Below are 20,316 nucleotides of genomic sequence, written 5' to 3' on the forward strand. Positions count from 1 at the left end.
CTGGTTGACTTGCTTTCGTGTTCCGGCCCTTCATCTTCCCTTCCGAATTTCTTGTAATCTTCGACCCCCACAGCCTGCCGACCCCACCTTGTCTTTGTGGGTCTGCATTGTTGACTTTTAAATTTCCCTCGTCTCTATCTCTATCAAGTATATGCGCAAGATTCCTCTTTTCTTCTTTTCCTTACTACTGAAGAATTCAGAGCTATTCGGATGCGCATTTCCGGTCAATATTTCGTTAGCTTGCCCTTTTCTGCCATACAAGTAAGTTGAGTGCCCGGCCACCCTATATATTTATAGATAACAGGATTGATCTTTGCTGTTGTGTTCTAGTCATCTTTGTATCAATCTTTTGCTACTATTATAGTTGACTTTGCTGGGGTGGTATCCGGATAAGATTGTGTACTGGGTGGATTCTTTGGACATTTTAGTTGAGAGAAGAATTTGGGTATTGGTGGAATTTGCTTGCCAGTTCTCTTGATCTTTTTTAAAAATTAGTTCTTTTTTTTTTTGGGTGGTTCAGTGCTCTGTGACTTTTAGTTGGACTGTTGTTTGGATTGTGCAGAGTTTCTGGGTTTGGTTGTTTTGGGGTTTTGTCTACATGTGTTTGAGAGAGTTTGATTCTATGCTGTTGAAGCATCCTGTGCCTTTAGATCATGGCCTAGTTGCTGCTTTTAATCCCTTTCCCTTGAGCTTTCTTATACCCCTGTCCTTGCTGATCTGTGTAAAGACTTGAAGAAATCTGTTTCTTATAGCACCTTCTGGGATGGATTCAAATGCACATTCTGAGAATTTTTCACTACCTGAATCTACCCCGAATTTATCTCGAAGAAACACATCTTCGAATTGGTCTAAAGCCTCGCGGGAAAGCTCTATTAGGGAGGTGGATATGGGGGATTTGGGATCTAGACGCGTGAGGCATGGATCCCGCGGGGCAGACTCGGAGGGGTTTAGCAGGTCCTTGAAAGAAATTAGTGATGAGGATGCAAGGTTGATATATATAAATGATCCTGCCAAGACCAATGAGGAGTTTGAATTTTCTGGGAATTCAATTAGGACTGGGAAATACTCCATTTTAACTTTCCTGCCCAGAAACTTGTATGAACAGTTCCATAGGGTTGCTTATATTTACTTTCTTGTCATTGCTATCCTAAATCAGCTGCCACAATTGGCTGTTTTTGGTCGGGGAGCTTCGATTCTTCCATTAGCTTTTGTATTGTTAGTGACAGCAGTTAAAGATGCCTATGAAGATTATAGGCGGCACAGGTCTGACAAGATTGAAAACAAAAGGTTGGCATTAGTCTTTGTGAATGGCCAGTTCCAGCAGAAGATATGGAAAGATATTAGGGTTGGTGAAATAATCAAAGTCTTTTCGAGTGAAACTATCCCGTGTGATATGGTGCTGCTCTCCACAAGTGACACAACTGGAGTTGCATATGTCCAGACGATTAATTTGGATGGAGAGTCGAATTTGAAAACACGGTATGCAAAACAGGAGACACAGTTGAAAATTCCAGAAAAGGATACCATTGATGGGCTGATCAGGTGTGAAAAGCCCAATAGAAACATTTATGGCTTCCAGGCAAATATGGAGATAGATGGAAAGCGTGTTTCACTTGGACCTTCCAATATCATTCTCCGTGGTTGTGAGCTCAAGAATACAGCTTGGGCGATTGGAGTTGCAGTATATGCTGGCCGAGAGACGAAAGTTATGCTCAACAGCTCCGGAGCTCCATCTAAGAGGAGTCGACTCGAGACTCGTATGAACCGTGAGATAATTTTCCTTTCCTTTTTCCTTGTTGCTCTCTGTACTATTGTCTCTGTTTTGGCCGGTTTTTGGCTGAGGCATCACAAGGATGAGTTAGATATAATCCCTTTCTTTCGGAGAAAAGACTACTCAGAACCCGAAGTGGAAAATTATAATTATTATGGGTGGGGGTTGGAAATATTGTTCACATTTCTTAGCTCAGTTATTGTCTACCAAATCATGATCCCCATATCACTATACATATCTATGGAGCTTGTCCGTGTTGGTCAGGCTTACTTTATGGTTCAAGATTCCCAGTTGTTTGATGAAGGCTCAAACTCAAAATTCCAATGTAGAGCCCTTAATATAAATGAAGATTTGGGACAGATAAAATTCATCTTCTCTGATAAAACCGGTACATTAACCGAGAACAAGATGGAATTTCAATGTGCCAGCATCTGGGGAGTTGATTATGGTAGCAGAAAGTCCAGTCTTCAAGAAGATCAAGTAGTGTATGAAGTTCAAGGTGTTGAAGCTCTCCTTGTCTAGTTTGTATTTTCCGAAATAAATGCCCTATCTTATATTATTATATGCCAAATATAACATTTTTTCTTACCTTATTTTGTATCAGTGCACGGACAGGTTTTAAGGCCCAAGATTAAAATAAAGGTTGATCCCGAGCTCTTAAAAATCTCGAAAGGTAGACCGTGTACAGTTGAAGGAAAACATGTTCATGATTTCTTCCTTGCATTGGCGGCTTGCAACACAATAGTTCCTCTTGCTGTGGATACATCTGATCCCGCATTGAAGTTAGTAGACTATCAAGGAGAGTCTCCCGATGAGCAGGCATTAGTATATGCAGCTGCAGCTTATGGTTTCATGCTTGTGGAACGAACCTCTGGCCATATTGTTATCAGCGTTCAAGGAGAAATGCAAAGGCAAGCTGAAGCTTCTATATCTTATGTTTTGAATTTCGGGTTACTTTTATTTTTAGCTTCTATATGTTATTTCTGTTCATCATAATGCAGGTTCAATGTTTTTGGTTTGCACGAGTTTGATAGTGATCGGAAGAGGATGTCTGTAATATTAGGTTGCCCTGATAACACAGTAAAGGTCTTCGTAAAAGGAGCTGATACATCCATGTTTAGCGTAATAGACAAATCATTGAGCTTGGAAGTTGTTCGTGCAACTGAAATGCATCTCAATTCCTATTCCTCAATGGGCTTGAGAACTCTCGTGGTGGGGATGCGAGAACTGAGTGCTTCCGATTTTGGGCAGTGGCAGTCTTCTTATGAGGCAGCAAGCACCGCCGTGATAGGAAGGGCAGCCTTACTTCGTAAAGTCGCTAACAACATTGAAAACAACATTAACATATTAGGCGCATCGGGAATTGAAGATAAGCTGCAACAAGGTGTGCCAGAAGCGATCGAGTCTTTAAGAATAGCGGGCATTAAAGTTTGGGTTTTGACCGGGGACAAGCAAGAAACCGCAATTTCAATTGGCTACTCATCTAAGCTTTTGACAAGTACGATGACCCATATTGTCATTAATAGCAAGTCTGCAAATTCATGTAGAAGGAGCTTGGAAGATGGCTTGAACTTATGTAAGAAGAAGCTCACGACACGTAATTCTGAAGCAGACTTTATAGCCGATGCAAGTTCAGTTGCATTGATCATTGATGGAACAAGCCTTGTTTATATCCTCGATGACAAAGAACTCGAGGAAAAGGTAAACGGTTGTGCTCTCCTAGTACACTCCCCACTCTATTCTTTGTATCTATCTCTCTTAGACAACACACGTGCTCAGTATATAGTAGTTACTTCTCTTTGCCATTTGCAGCTGTTCCAGTTAGCCAGTAATTGCAATGTGGTACTGTGTTGCCGAGTGGCTCCATTGCAGAAAGCTGGAATTGTTGCCCTCGTGAAAAAACGAACGGATGACATGACCCTAGCTATTGGAGATGGTAAGTCTTAAATGCGTTTTTTCATCGGGGACTAAATGTGGTACTCTCTAAAGCCATCAATTCTTCCAAGGGACAGCCCCGTCATTGCTTTCAATGCCCCCTCCTACCCTAGTACAATAAAAGAACAAAATAAATAAATAAAATTAAATATCCTAAAGAAAAGAAAACATTGTTCTTTCGAATGTTTTGACATGATAATAGGAATAAGCTCTACACTTTTCAGGTGCTAATGATGTTTCGATGATCCAAATGGCTGATGTGGGGGTTGGCATCAGCGGCCAAGAGGGCAGACAAGCTGTCATGGCATCAGATTTCGCAATGGGCCAATTTAGATTCTTGGTCCCGCTTTTATTGGTTCATGGACACTGGAATTATCAGCGGATGGGCTACATGATATTATACAACTTTTACAGGAATGCGGTGTTTGTTCTTGTCTTATTCTGGTAAGTTCACCACTTGTTTATTTCCATGTAATTGTCATAAAATTATCTGATCTCATATGTAATTGTCCTACATAGGTATGCACTCTTTACAGCTTTCACGTTAACTACTGCCGTGACTGACTGGAGTTCCATGTTGTATTCTATCATCTACACCGCACTACCTACAATAGTGGTTGGGGTTCTTGATAAGGATCTGAGTAGAAGGACGCTTTTGAAGTATCCTCAACTTTATGGAGCCGGGCAAAGGCAAGAAGCCTATAATGGCAAATTGTTTTGGGCGACAATAGTGGACACAGTATGGCAGAGTGCAGTTGCCTTCTTTGTGCCTCTTCTCGCGTACTGGAAAAGTGATATCGGCGTTTCAAGCATTGGAGATCTTTGGACACTAGCAGTGGTTCTTTTGGTTAATATTCATTTAGCCATGGATGTGATTCGGTGGAGTTGGATTACTCACGCTGTCATCTGGGGATCGATCATCGCAACTGTTATCTGTGTCATCATCATTGATGCATTGCCATTTCTTCCCGGTTATTGGTAAGATCAATTAGCTGATACGCAACATTATCCTTAATTTTTTTTTTTCCACGGGCACTGTTGGGCATAGGCTGGTGAAGGGCCAAGTCCAACACCAGGTGGCTAAGCTAGGGGGATTATTGGGCGGAGGCTTGAAGGGTCAAATCTGGCACCCTGCCTCTCGAAAATGTGGCGGTATAAAGAAATAAAGTTGCGCATTCGCTACGAGCTATAACTTTTGGCGTGGTGGTAACACTTTCTAACAAGTGGTATCAGAGCTAGGTCATCGGTGCGAGCCCCAACAAGGGTAAATTGTAGGGTGGGGGTTGGGCGGAGGCCTGAAGGGCAAGTCCTGCACCCCCTCTCGAAAATGTGGTGTCATGGAATCAAGCTCGATCAATGAAGCTTGCTATATCATTATTTATTTGGCTTTACATCTTTCTGAGTCTAACCCTTTGCTTTCATACAACCTTACCTGATTCTTCATCTCAAAGCAACATCTATAAGCAATAATGCCTAATTGCAAAAATGGAATAAAATTATGCAGGGCGATTTTTCACATCGCGAGAGATGGCGCATTTTGGTTTTGCTTACTTGGTATCATTGTTGCTGCTCTCGTTCCTCGGTTTGTTGTGAAAGTTTGCGTGCAGCATTTTACGCCTCGTGACATTCAGATTGCAAGAGAAGGGGAGAAATTCGGAAATATTGGGCGGTCTGAATATGCAGTTGTAGAAATGAACCAAATTGCCCATCCTCCAAGATGATTATGACCATAGACAGACAATAATTTCAGTGTGAACTAGCCTGATTCTTTTGGCCTAATTACCATTTGTTCTTTGTAAAAAGTTTGGTCCTTTACAGGTTACTTCAATTCAGCAATATACAGCAGGGACAGACATAACAATACTTTGAAGTTGTATACTTAGGTCGGCATTCTTTGTTGTTTCATGTTTTAAGAGCATTGGAATTGTACATAACTCTATATGATCTTCAAGAGTTATAAGGCTTTTGTTTTTCCTTGTAAAACAACTATGGGGTGACACAAATGACGGATAGTAGATTGAGTTAGCTAGTTGTTAATAGTGAATCGTGATAGTTATTTTGATCAGTTGATTTGTAATGATATAAATGTATTATTTTATTTATTTAATTATTCTTAAAGTGTTTTTATACGTTAGATATAAGTTTTATAATAATTTAAATTTACTAATTATTATCATTGTTGTGGAATTGACAATAACTCAAAAAGAAACTTGTACACTTATGATGCAATTAAAATTAAAAAATACGAAGTATACAGAGGTTTTATATTTTACATTTTTTAATCATTATATAAATATAACTATATAAGTCAGTGGAGTATAAATTATTATATAAATACAAATTAATATAATAGTATAAATTAGTGAGTAACATAGTCTTGTTGAACTAAATAAATGCAATCCACAACCTTGAAAAGCTACTACTTTCAAGTATTTTGCTGTTTAGCATTTTGACATCAGTTTGCTAATGCAATCCATTATTTATTGAATACTAAATTTTAGCATATTAAATAATTGACACAAGGAAAAATTATTATATAAAAAGGTTCAAGAATCAACTATGGACAATATTGCAGACTCTCATTCGGATAGACAACATATTGGGGATATTTGGTAAATAAGTGTTAGCTGATTGAGTTAATGATGAGTTTGACTAATTGATGACATTAGTTAATTGTAGAAAAGTGTTTGGTAAATTAGCTGTTAACTGATAATAGACAACATGCAAAATGACTTTCTCAAAAAGTTGATTGAAAAAGTTGTTTTAAGCAGCTTTTTGAATTTTTATGCTGTAACAAAAAGCTATTTAATTAAACACTGAGATTGATTATTTAACCAATTCAACCAACTAATAGTGATTAAATAAACTAAAATTGATTGATAAACTAACTATGTTATCAAACGTACAAATTCTCCTATCTTTCCTTTGCATGGCCATGACAACAAAGTGGGCGAGATGCACAACATTCACACTATGAATGCATAACAAACTGATATCGAAAAGTTTTTTTTTTTTTTAGTTCTACTGACTAACTACAGATGCCTCCACTGAGGCTTGAACCCACTCCCTTCCACATGAAAGTGTACACCGGATGCCGCTTGACCACAAGGTCTTTGGCGAGCACAAAAAGTTAAATCTATTGCATATAATTAATCACAACCATTAAATTATTTAAGTCAAAAGATTAGATCAGTTCACAGGGTCCTCAGCTAACTATAAATTCTCATTTGATCTTAATCCTATAGGTATGGGTATTATCGTATTTGTCATTTTCAACGTAACCTTTCTGTTTACAAAATGATGAAGGTCTATTCAAAAAAAATGATGAAGGGAGAATTAAGCACGGATCATATGGACCAAAGTTCCAATTAAGATGAGGAATAAAGAATTGTAATGGCAATAATATATATATGTAAGATTGTTTTGTTTTGTTTTGTTTTGTTTTTTGTTTTGTTTTTTTTTTTGTTTTTTTTTGTTTTTTGTTTTTTTTTTAAATTAGTTCTAAAATCGAAACTAAAAACGAAGTAAATATTACATTTTATTTGAATATTGGTGATCCTACATGGGTGACGATACAAAAATTGATTTACAAATACATTTACAAATAAATAAATAAATAAATAAATAAATAAATAAATATATATATATTAGGACTCTACATAATAGAGTCATACTATAAGTCTCAGTCCTAGTTTACTTATGATTCTCAGTCCTAGTTTACTTATGATTCTCTTGTATATATACTCTTGTATTCCTACAGTTATATTCAGTGAACTCTAATACAAACATAATTGTTCTCATCATATATATAGGGACAATTCTAATCAAATTGTTCAAGTTGTTGACTTGATCACATTACTGGAAATCTCTCGTTTTTCGTCCAACGAATATTCGACATAAAACGCCTTATATTGAGCGGAAACGAAGTTTCTGTCCAACACACCGACCAAAATGAAGGTTCAGAAAAACCTCCGTGAAAAATTCCGTCCAACTATAATTTTTGGTCGGAAATAGCATCCAATGAACAAAAATTGGACGGACGAACTATGTGCGTTGGTCGAAAATTCCGTCCAACTAACGTTTGACGGAAAACTCACAAATTATATTCTATTATTTTCCTTCGAACTGTTGATAGGAAAATCTTAAATCATATACTCATATGGTCGCCAATGATATGAGAAGGAGAAGGTGAACAGGCAAGTCTTCGCCGCCAGTGACCAATTTTTTTTTAATCAAATGCAAGTGGTATTTGCCTTTGACGTATTTATAATCTCACTTGCGTTAGTTTGGATTCTGTATTCCAAAATAAATAAATAAATAAATAAAATGCAAATGGACATCCGTCTCTAACTTCAAATGCATGTTCCAAATGAATTTTTTCCATTTTTGTCTAGCATTTTTAGCGATCCTATTTTTATCAATGAGATGCCATGCAGTCCAATTTCAGTCATTCGATCACCCACAAAACGTATGTATCTAGATTTTAAAGCTAGCTTCCTAATATATATACTGAGGATTAATCTAATCTAATCAGATAGTAAGCCAAACAGGACTCGGGGATTAACCTAACGTTTATATTTACAGAAACAAATTTAAAATAGAAAAGAAATCTAATTCTGATACCGTAACCGCCTTCCTAAACCCCATTCAAAGCATCATAATATATATAGAAACTAACATTCGAATCCGATCCTTAGAGTTTTAGAAACCTGCAGATCCCAGAGAGACAGACAAAGAGAGAGAGAGAATGGAGTGTGACACCCCAATTGATGACGTCTATTGCGCAGCATGGGGCGCTCCATATCTGAGAACCCCAGAACTGGTTTCCCCATTATCGTCTCCAACTCATCAACACTTTTACATCCGAATCGTTCTTGAATTTCTTTACCCATCTGCACTCGCAGTAATGGAGGATGATGATGATGATGATGATGATGAGGGTTTTGACGAAAACTGGTTGGAGGGCGTCACCAAAACGGAGCACTTCTGGGCGCCCTGCAACCGCCTGGACCCCGAAAAACTCTCCCCCGACGCCATCTCCGGCATGCTTTCCGACATGGGGGTTCCTCTGGGCCGCCAATTTTTCTTGCTGCAGAAAATCTCGGCCTGCGCTAATGAGGTCGCCGCTGCTGCCCACAACAAGGCCGAAAACATTCTGCCCATCATCGTCTCGGCTAGCGTGTTGCTGGACTAATCTCAAACGTACTATCTGATGAACAAAATTAGGTTACGTTAATGTTCCTCTTAGCTTGCAATATGTCTGCTTCAATTTAAATCTGAATTTACGTTGTCTTATTGGGTTCAAGATTTTCTTTCTTGATTCTTGATCTTAATAATGCAATGCTGTTTTTGAATGTTTGGTGTTGGATCGGAATTATAAAGTCATTGTTATTGTTTGGTTGAACACGATTTTGATTACCCCATTACTGGCAAAACACATCCCCTAATAAAATAAGGGTTTCATTTCCATTATTCTTCTCTTTCCCATCTATTAATAATCATTCTCATTCCATCCTAGTACCAAACATGTAAAATACTTTCACGAAAATTCATTACCATTACCAAGTATTTGATACTACACAACCAATGTTTATTCATTACAACGTATTGCGTAATAGTTCTAATACGAGATAAATAGTGTTGTTCGTTACAATGTATATATTGAGACACAACCAAATACTTATACCTGTTATCTCGTCAATTCTAATTTTTAAGCGAATTAAATTTAATTAGGTCTTTTTTTTTTTTAATTAAGGGATCGGATAATTATTTTAGGATCCATTTGAAAATTTGGAAAATGATTATGGGTTTATAGTGTTTGGGTACTCAAGAAAAATAAAGTCAAAGAAAAATATTTTGATCAACAAAAAAAAGATAAGGTCCAATTTGACGGAAAATATCTTTCTAGTTTTTTAGTGGGAAAATATTTTCCTGATTCTTTATTTTCCATCTCTTTTCCCTCTCTTCTTTTTAAAGCAAGTTTTCAGATACTTATTATTACCACCACCACTACCGGGTTGATCTTTATTTCATCCTTTTGTCCCAAGAATTCTGCGGTAACTTCAATTTGATTAATGCACTATTTTTTCCTTCGCCATCATCGGCATTGTTACGAAGTACATCATATGCATTTTATAAATAATAAGAGATCAAAATGTTATTAATAAAACTTTAACCATTATACTACAACCCTTTTGATGAAGGTTTCTTTTATTTTATTTAAGTAATTAAACCATTGGAAGCAAAACACTCTACTACGCAATTCCTTTAATTTTTATTATTTCATTTTGTTGTATTCAATCAAACCTTTAGTAACAACATTAACAATTAATTAGTTGCCAACTAACATATATGTAATATGATCACATCCTAATTACTATTCTAAATGGGTGGCCATAAGTTCGAACTCACTGGTGAAGTTAGAATTGTATTTTTATTGTAATAAGTTACAAGTCAGAATTTGTTTATTTACATCTTTTTTATTAGAATTGTTATTAATCTTTATAACTAGTATCTATTTTAATTTATAATTTGATTTCAATATAAACAATAATTATTATCATCGATCATTAAAATGATTAATATTTTATAAGAAATAACTTTGTAATATATTTATGTTCATGTTTTAAAAAATGAATCAAATAAAAAAAATCGGATCTTTCTATCAAATAGCAGAAAAAAACTACATTTTTTTTTAAAAAGACATTACTAAAAATTAAAGGGATCCTCTTTAATTTCCAAAGATTTAGTTTTTAAAATAAAATATTACAAAGGTTCCTAAAAAGTAAAACTGTATTTGCTTCTTTATAAATAAATAAATACCATATATATTCTTTATCATCACTATTATATAAACGAAACGAGACGAGCAACCAAAAAACAACCAAGGTGAAGAAAAATTTTAAAAGAGTTGCATTCGATAGAGGAAATGGCCAAGTTGGGTGTTATATATGTCAATCGTTATGGTTGCACTGCTCATCTTGTCATCAGGTTTAATTTATTTCTTCACTAATTATTTTAAACGGTTTTTGAGTTTTAAACTTTTCAACACATATATAGGGAAGGTTATTACTTATTATACGGTGTTGATCAACATTAATACAATTTAGTATATGTGATTTTCTATTACAGGTATTGATGCCAATAGTACTTGGTATAACAATGTATATCATATTACTATCGGCACTGATATTGATAAAAAAAATGTGTTCTTATAAATCACTATAACCGAAACAAGAGATGTTGGTTCATATCAATATATACATACATAATGTTAACCATTCAACAAAATCGTTTAAATGGCCTTAACTACAAGGACATTTTGGTCTATTCATTTTTAAGTATTATTTTTTTGGGGTCCTAGATTTATATGTATCATCCCACTTTTAGTCTTTTTTTTTTCTTCAAAATATCTCTGTTGGTTCTAGCAATATAGCATGCATTACTGTGGCATGACCATTTTTGATCATTTGTCAGCAAATATATTTAAATGACATTAAAAAAAAACTTTATTAACCACTCAAATTCCTAACAAATTATCTATTGACATAACTTAATAATATATTTTAATACTAGGTTCGTTTACTTCATTTTTATAGTTTTGATTTTTTTCACCTTTCCATTCTCCACTATATACAAGTAAACACATTCTCTGTTTTAATTTCCTATCTCCATTTTTTCATTTCTCTAGAAAAATGGAGAACTTCTCTAAAAGTATAATTTTAGGTGAGATTCATTAACGATTTTATCTAATGTTTATAGATTTTAATTCTCATATGTACGAGGATGGGAGATTAATTTTGCATTTTTACACATATAAAATATAATGGTTGATGAATAAGTGAGAATTTGATGTCGAGATGTAGCAGTTAGAAGTATAGGTGATGAGAAACAAACTTGACTCCTATATTGAAATAATGTGGCTGTGTACTAATGTATTTAAGCAATATTTATATTTTGTTAACAAATTCGAAATTTGTTGTTAGAAGGCTCATTTTTAACTTGAAATGATATTAAGTGTGCATGAGGTTATTGGGTATGTGACACCTTAATTAACAAGGTATCTACAAAAAAAGAATTTGATAACATCTCATGGTTAAACATTACAACTGCATTAATAGTTAATACCCAATATTATTCCGGAGTTATTAGAATAATTAAATTTATAACCATCAATCTTAATGGAATTAATTTTGTAACAGCCTGATTTAAGTTTGAATTGGTAACTACACTGTAGCATGCTTAAATATATTCCAAGATCGAGTTAGAGCTACATAGGTCAGAATAACCACATAATTGGGGCAAGAGAATGGGCAAGTTGAGTGTGTTAATCGTCCTTCTTGTGGTGTTTATCTTCTCATCAAGTTTATTTCTTTCTTCTTTAAAAAAAAATCATTGTCACTTTGAAACTTAATTCGAACACAATACTCAGGTGTACTTGATGAGTATGAATTCTATACCTAGAACAAATTAGTAATTGCGTCTTATGTTATGAATTTTTGTGTTATGTATTGTGAAATTTTGTACCTTACGAGTATGAATTTTTTACCTCGTTGTTTCAATCCATGTTCTATAATGCTATGTGGACCCTTAGCTTGTCCATGATATAAATTGTCCATTTTCACATGTAGTTCAGTGGTCTAGTTAAGCATTATTCCTTTTTGTTATTTATGCATTCAGTTTTAATTCCCATTTCAAAAATCTAATGTATACTATAATCTATCTATTGTAAAGAAGTAGATGGTGTTGAAAGATGTCTCTCAAATAATTATTTTTTTAAATCTAATTTATAATATAATCCATTATGAAGAAGTAGATGGTACGGTGTTGATAGATGTCTCTCAAATAACACTTTATATATATAAGCATAGCAATAGTTGTAAAGAAAGCATATCTGATCTTGTTTTTGTTTGCGTTGTTATATATAAGCCAATTCATGACTATTGGTATAGTGGTTGAGGTGAAAACCCTCTAGGTTAAGGGCTCAAATCATATTGAGTGCAATTCTATTCAATTCAATTCATTAATATATTAATTGTATGAAATTATATTGTATTTATTATTACAAGGAATAAAGAATATGACAAATTGTTTTCTTTTTCACCAGATTTTATGAAAGCAAATTGTGGCGAGGATCTCAAATGTTGCTCTAACCATCATATTGGAGAATGTATTCCTGGTAATAGCGCTGATGAGAGGAAATGTGATAGCCTCTGCAAACAAAGTAATTGTGTTGGAGGCAAATGCAAAATTGAAGGATCGAAACCACCCAATCATTTCTGTCATTGTCTTTGTTAGGAAATCAAACACACAAACAAATGAATGTAATCACTTAAAAGAAATAACGTTTTAAAAAAATATATCGTATTTATTAATCATGGGTCAATTAAATATAGTAGAAAATTTCAATGTTTTCGAACTAATAATTCAAATAAATGGCAATTTTGCTGTGTTGGTGAATAAAGTTAAACTAACGTTGATTTTAAATTGAAGTGATGTTATCTGCACATATAATTTACACGCTGGGGTCCTCCCTAAATCAATATTATATTATATAGAAATTGAATATAATATCGTGATTTAAATTTAAATATTAACATAATCGCATGTTAATTTAAAATCTACTATACTAATAAGAGCTAAAGAGAGTTAGGCCTAATATGGGTAGAAAAAATGGCGGTCAAATTATTTAATCAAATGGATGGTTCAGATGAATTATTTAATCAAATAGATGGTTAAGATAATTCAGATTAATATTATTCATAGAGATTACCTAATTTAACCTTACTTTTATGATTATCCATTAAGTTTTCCGTTAAATATTCTCTTCTCCATTAATATCCCGTTAACTTTTAACTTACTCATTAATTTCTATAAGAACTGTCTTAGGTTCGAACCTCATCTCAATCAAATTTGACATAATTAAGTTTCTCTCTCTATTTACTCTTATTAAATTAAATAAATTAGTAGCTACAACAAAAAAACGATACATATGTATTTCTTTAATTTAGAATTATGTGTCTACAATACCTTTATTTGAAAAAATTATTCATTATCAAAACATTAAATTAAATAAAAAAATAATTTCATTAGTTATATTGTCTTTATTTTCTCTCATGCAAAGATTCTTTACATTTAAGTTTATCAATTGATATTCATTATATTGTCCATTATCTTATTTTTATAATATCTTGTAATTAAATATCAAAGTTATAGTACAAAATAATGTTATATATTTATTTACCAAGTATTTTATCAATACTATGAAAAATTTTTTAAAAATAATTTGAAGCTAATTATATTAACTACTTGGGGATTGGTTGACAAAGAGATTACTCAAATAACCCAACAAATTGAAGTAGAATCGCTCTATTTTACTCTTATTGAATTAAATAAATTAGTAGTTACACCAAAAAATGATACATATGTATTTCATTAATACCATGAAAAAAATAAAAAAAGAATAATTTGAAACCAATCATATTAACTACTTGGGGGATTTGTTGACAATGAAAGTACTCAAATAACCCATTACCCAGCAAATTGAAGCGAGAAACTACCTTTTAATATCTTTGGAATATATAATATTTTAAATTTTCAAATTTTTATTAATTTATTTAATCTTTTTTCTTAAGCTAGGGATTTCTTTATCCACAATAACTCATTCAGCAATAATGGTTGAACCAAATAAACCCCAAGCAGAACACCTAAAGGAAAATCCATAGCTCCTATATCATAATCTCATTGCATGACGTTGTCATCTATGCTACCAACAATAACCAAATTGCAAATAACACACTACCAACAAAAAGGAAGAGAACAAATAGTAAAGATGAAGACAATTACAATGTTACTCAAAAGAGAATTAAGAACACTTAGAAAAATTCAAATGAAAAGTAGTATTTATTTAGACTATCATTTTTAGACCAAATATTATTTAGACTATCAATTTTACAAGGTTGCAAACATTTATTTTAGTAATAATTATAATGAATTTTCTATATTATCTTGGATTCATATACTTTGAGTTAGATATTTAAATAAAAAAAATTCGATATTCACCATGTATAAACTTCTCCTATATAATCTTGCATTGATATACTTTCAAATATTTATTTAAATATAAACATTGGGCATTAACTCATTCGCGCAATGCGCGTATAAAACTAGTATTAAAATAAAAATGTCAATATATGTTATTTAAAATATTTTATTATATATTAAGAAACATATGACTAAAATCGATGGAACTCAAATCAAGAATGTTGATTAGGCATGTAGCAAGTGTCCAGTCAATGATCCAAATCCGTGTGAATAGATTTGGGTCATTGAATACTTGAGATTAATGATTTAAATTTTGTCAATTGTGCAACTGCGCATTTCACTTGCACTACACGGACTCATATACACATAGCCACATACATATCAATATTTGATGATTTACCAGTAGTAGGTGCGAGTATAAATATTTTTTTTATGAGCTTTGTTGTGGTGATTAAATTTTCTTACCAGAAAGGTCTCATATTATCAAAACTGTTACTGGAAATGAAAGGAAAGGAAGGTTGGATATCATCGTCTAACTATGATGCGTGCTAAAAGCCAAGGAGCAAGAAGTAGTGGTTGACATATGAAGAGAAGGAATTGAATGATCTTCCAATGATTTTAGTTCCCGAAAAATATTTATATAAGCATATATATATATATATTATCAGGTGAGAACCATGTCCCATGTGAGAACGTAAGGACAAATCCAAAGCATTGATCTAGTAGATCTAACAATTGAAATAAACAAAATTTTGTAATATTTATGAAAATGACCCCGCTCATTTTTTACTTGATTTCTCATCCATCAGATCAATGGTTTAGATTTGTCCTCACGTTATCACTTGGGGGCATAGTTCTCATATGATTAGGATTATATATATATATATATATATATATATATATATATATATATATATATGTATGTATGTATGTATGTTATATATATATATATACATACATACATACAGACTATAGAGCATCAAATTATATAATCCACAATATTAATTTTGTAAATGAAATCTTATAACAATTTGGTACCAAATTATAGACGGTAGAGCATCAAATATTATAATTCATATTGTTAGTTCCGTTAAAAGTATAGAGCTATAATATTCAAAAAGATTATAATATTATATATACATTAATTTAGATGCTCTGAAAAGAAATATAATATTCAAATATTAAATTAAATAAAAAAAAGTTAATTCTATACTAATTAGAATAAATTATATTATCATTAAATTACCATATTATTAGTTAAATATATTAATATTATAGATATTTTGTATAGAGCATTTAAAATTATTTAAACTTTTAAAATTAATTCAAAACAAATAAAAAATTAATTAAACAAATAGATATAATATTAAAATAATACCACACGCCCATGAATTCAATTTTTGTACATTAATTGAAAAATTAGGATAATAATAGAATGTCGCACCAAAATTAATTCTATATATATATATATATATATATATATATATATATATATATATATATAATGTTCTTCTTCCCATGAGAATTAGTGTTTAGGTGTGGTCACATGGTTTAATCCACACCATCCAAATTTTTAATTGCACGGATATGATTAAACATGTCTAGACCCTTAAATTAAATATTTTTTGAAAATTATTTTTCGAAAAATATTTTCTAAGCTTTCAAATGGACCATTAGTATGTATGTGATATTTAAATATTAAATTAAATAGAAGATCTCAATTCTATGAATATATATTTTCCCCGATCTTTAAACGAATCTTGTTAGCATTAAATATAATTGTCAACCAAACAATTTAATATAATATTCTCACAATGTTAATTAATCACATTAAGTGATTTTGCATTTTTGTAATCTTAATTATTTTTATCTTTTACAGATATATAATCTTATTATATAAGGTAATCTCACGTTATTGTTTCTATAATGCTACCTATATAAACGAATCAAATGACCACATAATTATCAATAGAGAAGAGAAGCAAATTTATGAAGAGTTGCATATATTTGTTAGGAATATAATGGCCAAGTTGAGTGTGTTAACCATCCTTCTTGTGGTGTTCATCATCTCATCAGGTTTATTTCTTTCTTATATTTTAACTATTTTAACTATTTCTTATGTGTATATCAATATATACTATGCAGCAATTTTGTTTTTGGGACTATTTCTTAGTATTTTACTTTATCCATTTAACTTTATCAATCGAAACACTTTTCTACTTGTAATAAAATATTTAAAAATAATTTTTTTTTTAAAAGTATTTTTAAAAGAGAATTTAAAAATAACGATATCAAAATATCGAATTGATCAATTATATATGATAATAACATGACCAATGTTAATTCATATCATTTTCTTTGTTTGTTTTTTTTTCATCAGATATTGTGCAAGTAAAGTGTCTCAAATGTTGTTTTGACAATGTGATTGGACCATGTAACGACGACGATTGTAATCAACGCTGCTTTCAAAGTGAGTGCGGCAAAGGAGGCAAATGCAAAATCATGAGCTCAACACCATATTGTCACTGCTACTGCTAGCAATCCAAACCTAAACCTCTCAATTTATTGTGTTGTTTGGTCTTCATTACCCAATTCAATAAAAATATGAAAATTCATTATGCTTGAGCCTATTCAAATGGTTTGGATCTATGCATTGTTATCGTGATTTTTATAACATTTAAGCGATTAAAAATTTAACATGCTATATTCCGTTGAAAAGAGTCATGGACAAATTTCTAGAGTGATAAACTAATTGATACATGCCATTAAATTTTGATATATTTCTCAATCTAGAAGCAAGTATATGTCAAACTAGATTAGAACGTAAAAATACATTGTAAAGACGTTTATGCATTATTCAAAACTCTCTTGAATTGGGTGGGTATCTATAAAATATTTGAGTTAATATTTAGATATTTTACAATGCTTTAAATTTTGTAAAGTAAACTATATTTATTGACTAAAAATAATGACAGTAAATTAAGAACCAAAAATAATATACCAATCGTAATTTGAATATGCAAATAAAAAGTCAACAACTCGTAATCTGAATAAAGCAACCATAATTTGAATACATAATTTTTTTTAAACATATAATCACATAATTTCAATCTGATTTTTTTTTTCATTTAAATAGTGGGAAAGTAAAAATACGAAAATAATTATCGTAAGGACTAATCTAAATAAAATATATATTATATATGATAATTTAAATTATAATAATGATTTATGTCCAAAACACTCAAGAATAACTAAAACTATAATAACAAATTAACTATGCTAAAAATAATAGCTAAGATTTATAGTTGTAGTGCTTTATGAAATATAGTTTGACTTTACCAAATTGATAGCATTCAAGACAGAAGATTTAAAGTTACCGATATACAATAGGGTAACTGATATATTATAATAATTTGGTACCAAAGTATAGAGCATCGAATTACATAATCCATATTAATTTTGTACTAAAATCTTATACGGAGTAATATTCTGGTGGAAAAGTATAGACTATAGAGCATCAAATAATATAATTCATATTGTTGATTCCGTTAACGTAAAAGTATAGAGTTATAATATTGAAGAAGATTATAATATTCTTTATACATTAATTTAGATGCTCTATAATAAAATGTATATAATATTAAAATATTTATTTAAAGAAAAATTATAATTCTATTATAATTATAATAAAATCTATTATTAATTAAATATTTTAGTATTATAGAGCATTTAAATTATTTCAGTTTTATATTTTGAATTATAAATAAAAACAAATAAAAAATTAAAGTAAACAAATATCTACTTTTTTTTTGCCCAAAAGTATCGCCAGCCGATAGCCAAAAGATTAATCCTTCATCCCAACGGTCAGAAAATGAATATCTATTATATTAAAATAATGTCGTACCATAATGAATTCAATTTTTGTGGATGAACTAGAGAAAGTACTTATTTTTTAAGGAAATGTTCATTTTATCTTATGCTTATACACGATCAAAAATATATATGTGGAGTATATGTGAATATTATTGTGGCACTTTTACAATAATTGTTTCGAACAGAACAAGTTTTTATTTGAAATAAATATTCATCACTTTTTTATGCTGCTCTAATCGATAAAATTAGACCACATACACTACAATCTTGTGTAAGCATATAAACCACATAGGACAATTAATATGTGATAATTAATAACGGATCTACTAACCTCCAGTCATAGTTTAAGATCTTAGTTGCCTATAACGGGTGTCTGTTGAGAAGAGGCTCTTCGGGTTGCTTGTGGAATCACCGTAAATTAGAGTTGTTTCTCTCACTTCACTCAGTAATTTAGATGGTGTAAACATATTTTACTCCCATTGACCTTTTGGTATATACATTGATCTAGGATGCTTTCAACAAAGCCAAATGAAGAAATGACTCCGTCAAACTTAATATACCATTGGAAGGAAGCTTGTTTCAAGCCATATATGGATTTCCTAAGCCTACACACCAAATTTTCACCACCCCTAGAAGAGAAACATTCTGGTTGTTTCATATAAACTTCCTCTTCTAGATCACCATTTAGAAAAGAAATTTTCACATCCATTTGTTGCAACTCAAAATTAAAGTATGCAACTAAAGCTAGAATGACCCCAAGAGAATCCTTTTTTGATACAGGAGAAAAGGTCTCCTTGTAATCGATTCCTTCTTTCTGAGTAAACCCCTTAGCAACGAGTCTGGCCTTGTATCTTTCAATGTTACCTAATGAGTCTCTTTTGGTTTTGAAAACTCATTTACATCCAATAGGTTTGGCCCCATTAGGTAACTCAACAAGGTCTCAAACTCCATTACTCTTCATGGAATTCATTTCATCTTTCATGGCTTCTAACCACAAATCAGACTATGCACAATTGGTGGCTTGTGAAAACGTGTCAAGATCATTTTCGACTCCAATGTCATATTCTTGTAGATACGATACATAATAGCTAGGTACTGTTGAACGCCTCACCCGAGTAAACCTCGAGTTGCCTCATTTGAAACGAGAATAAATAAAGCTAATGTGAAACTCATTCAACCCCAACTTAGAAATCAATAAACCTCTTAATATACACAAGAAATAGCATCTTAACATATTAGGCATTTCAATCGATACCAATCATGTCTCACATAATGTCTAGTTATTAGTTAATATTATTTCTAGTAGCAAAGTAAAATATCATAATCAGATATTTAGGAAAGGAAAAGCATTTCTTAGTTCTTAGCAATACCTTCTTTTGCACAAGGTCATCAAGCTGCTCTTTAAGGTTCGTGTAACACTCGGCCAAACTGGGATCCATGAAGAATTCCATATAACCATCCAACATTTTCAAATGCCCAGCCTATAAGACAGTGGAATCACAAGTTATAAGAAAATATTCAGTTCATTAACAATGATGTATTAAATTAATCCATTAATTATCATGTCCAAAATAATGTCTACAGTAGGGAAAGTATTACCGTAGCACCAATGCCATGATTACCCCCAAAAATGATTAAAATTAAATCGGACACTCCAGTAGAATTGCGTATGAAGACAGTATTGACCTTCACCT

General features: G+C 31.9%; 1 protein-coding gene across 1 annotated transcript; it reads left to right on the forward strand.

Annotated features, from left to right (window-relative positions):
- On the forward strand, positions 1 to 5,835 carry LOC116006507 (phospholipid-transporting ATPase 1-like). Its single transcript, XM_031246915.1, has 7 exons — positions 1 to 2,270; positions 2,376 to 2,682; positions 2,773 to 3,472; positions 3,584 to 3,707; positions 3,931 to 4,150; positions 4,226 to 4,684; positions 5,211 to 5,835. The coding sequence occupies exons 1-7, from the start codon at positions 764 to 766 to the stop codon at positions 5,425 to 5,427; spliced, it is 3,534 nt and encodes a 1,177-aa protein (XP_031102775.1). The 5' UTR covers positions 1 to 763; the 3' UTR covers positions 5,428 to 5,835.
- Positions 5,836 to 20,316: the final 14,481 nt, after the last annotated feature.

Source organism: Ipomoea triloba, chromosome 15, assembly GCF_003576645.1.
Source record: "Ipomoea triloba cultivar NCNSP0323 chromosome 15, ASM357664v1".
NCBI classification, from domain to species: domain Eukaryota; kingdom Viridiplantae; phylum Streptophyta; class Magnoliopsida; order Solanales; family Convolvulaceae; genus Ipomoea; species Ipomoea triloba.

What these genes read in the sequence shown, in the direction of transcription:
- LOC116006507 (XM_031246915.1), top strand. Translation starts at nt 764, where the DNA reads ATGGATTCAAATGCACATTCTGAGAATTTTTCACTACCTGAATCTACC. An exon ending in TTTGTTCTTGTCTTATTCTG is followed by an intron (nt 4,151 to 4,225) that starts GTAAGTTCACCA and finishes TGTCCTACATAG; the next exon opens with GTATGCACTCTTTACAGCTT. An exon ending in CCATTTCTTCCCGGTTATTG is followed by an intron (nt 4,685 to 5,210) that starts GTAAGATCAATT and finishes AAAATTATGCAG; the next exon opens with GGCGATTTTTCACATCGCGA.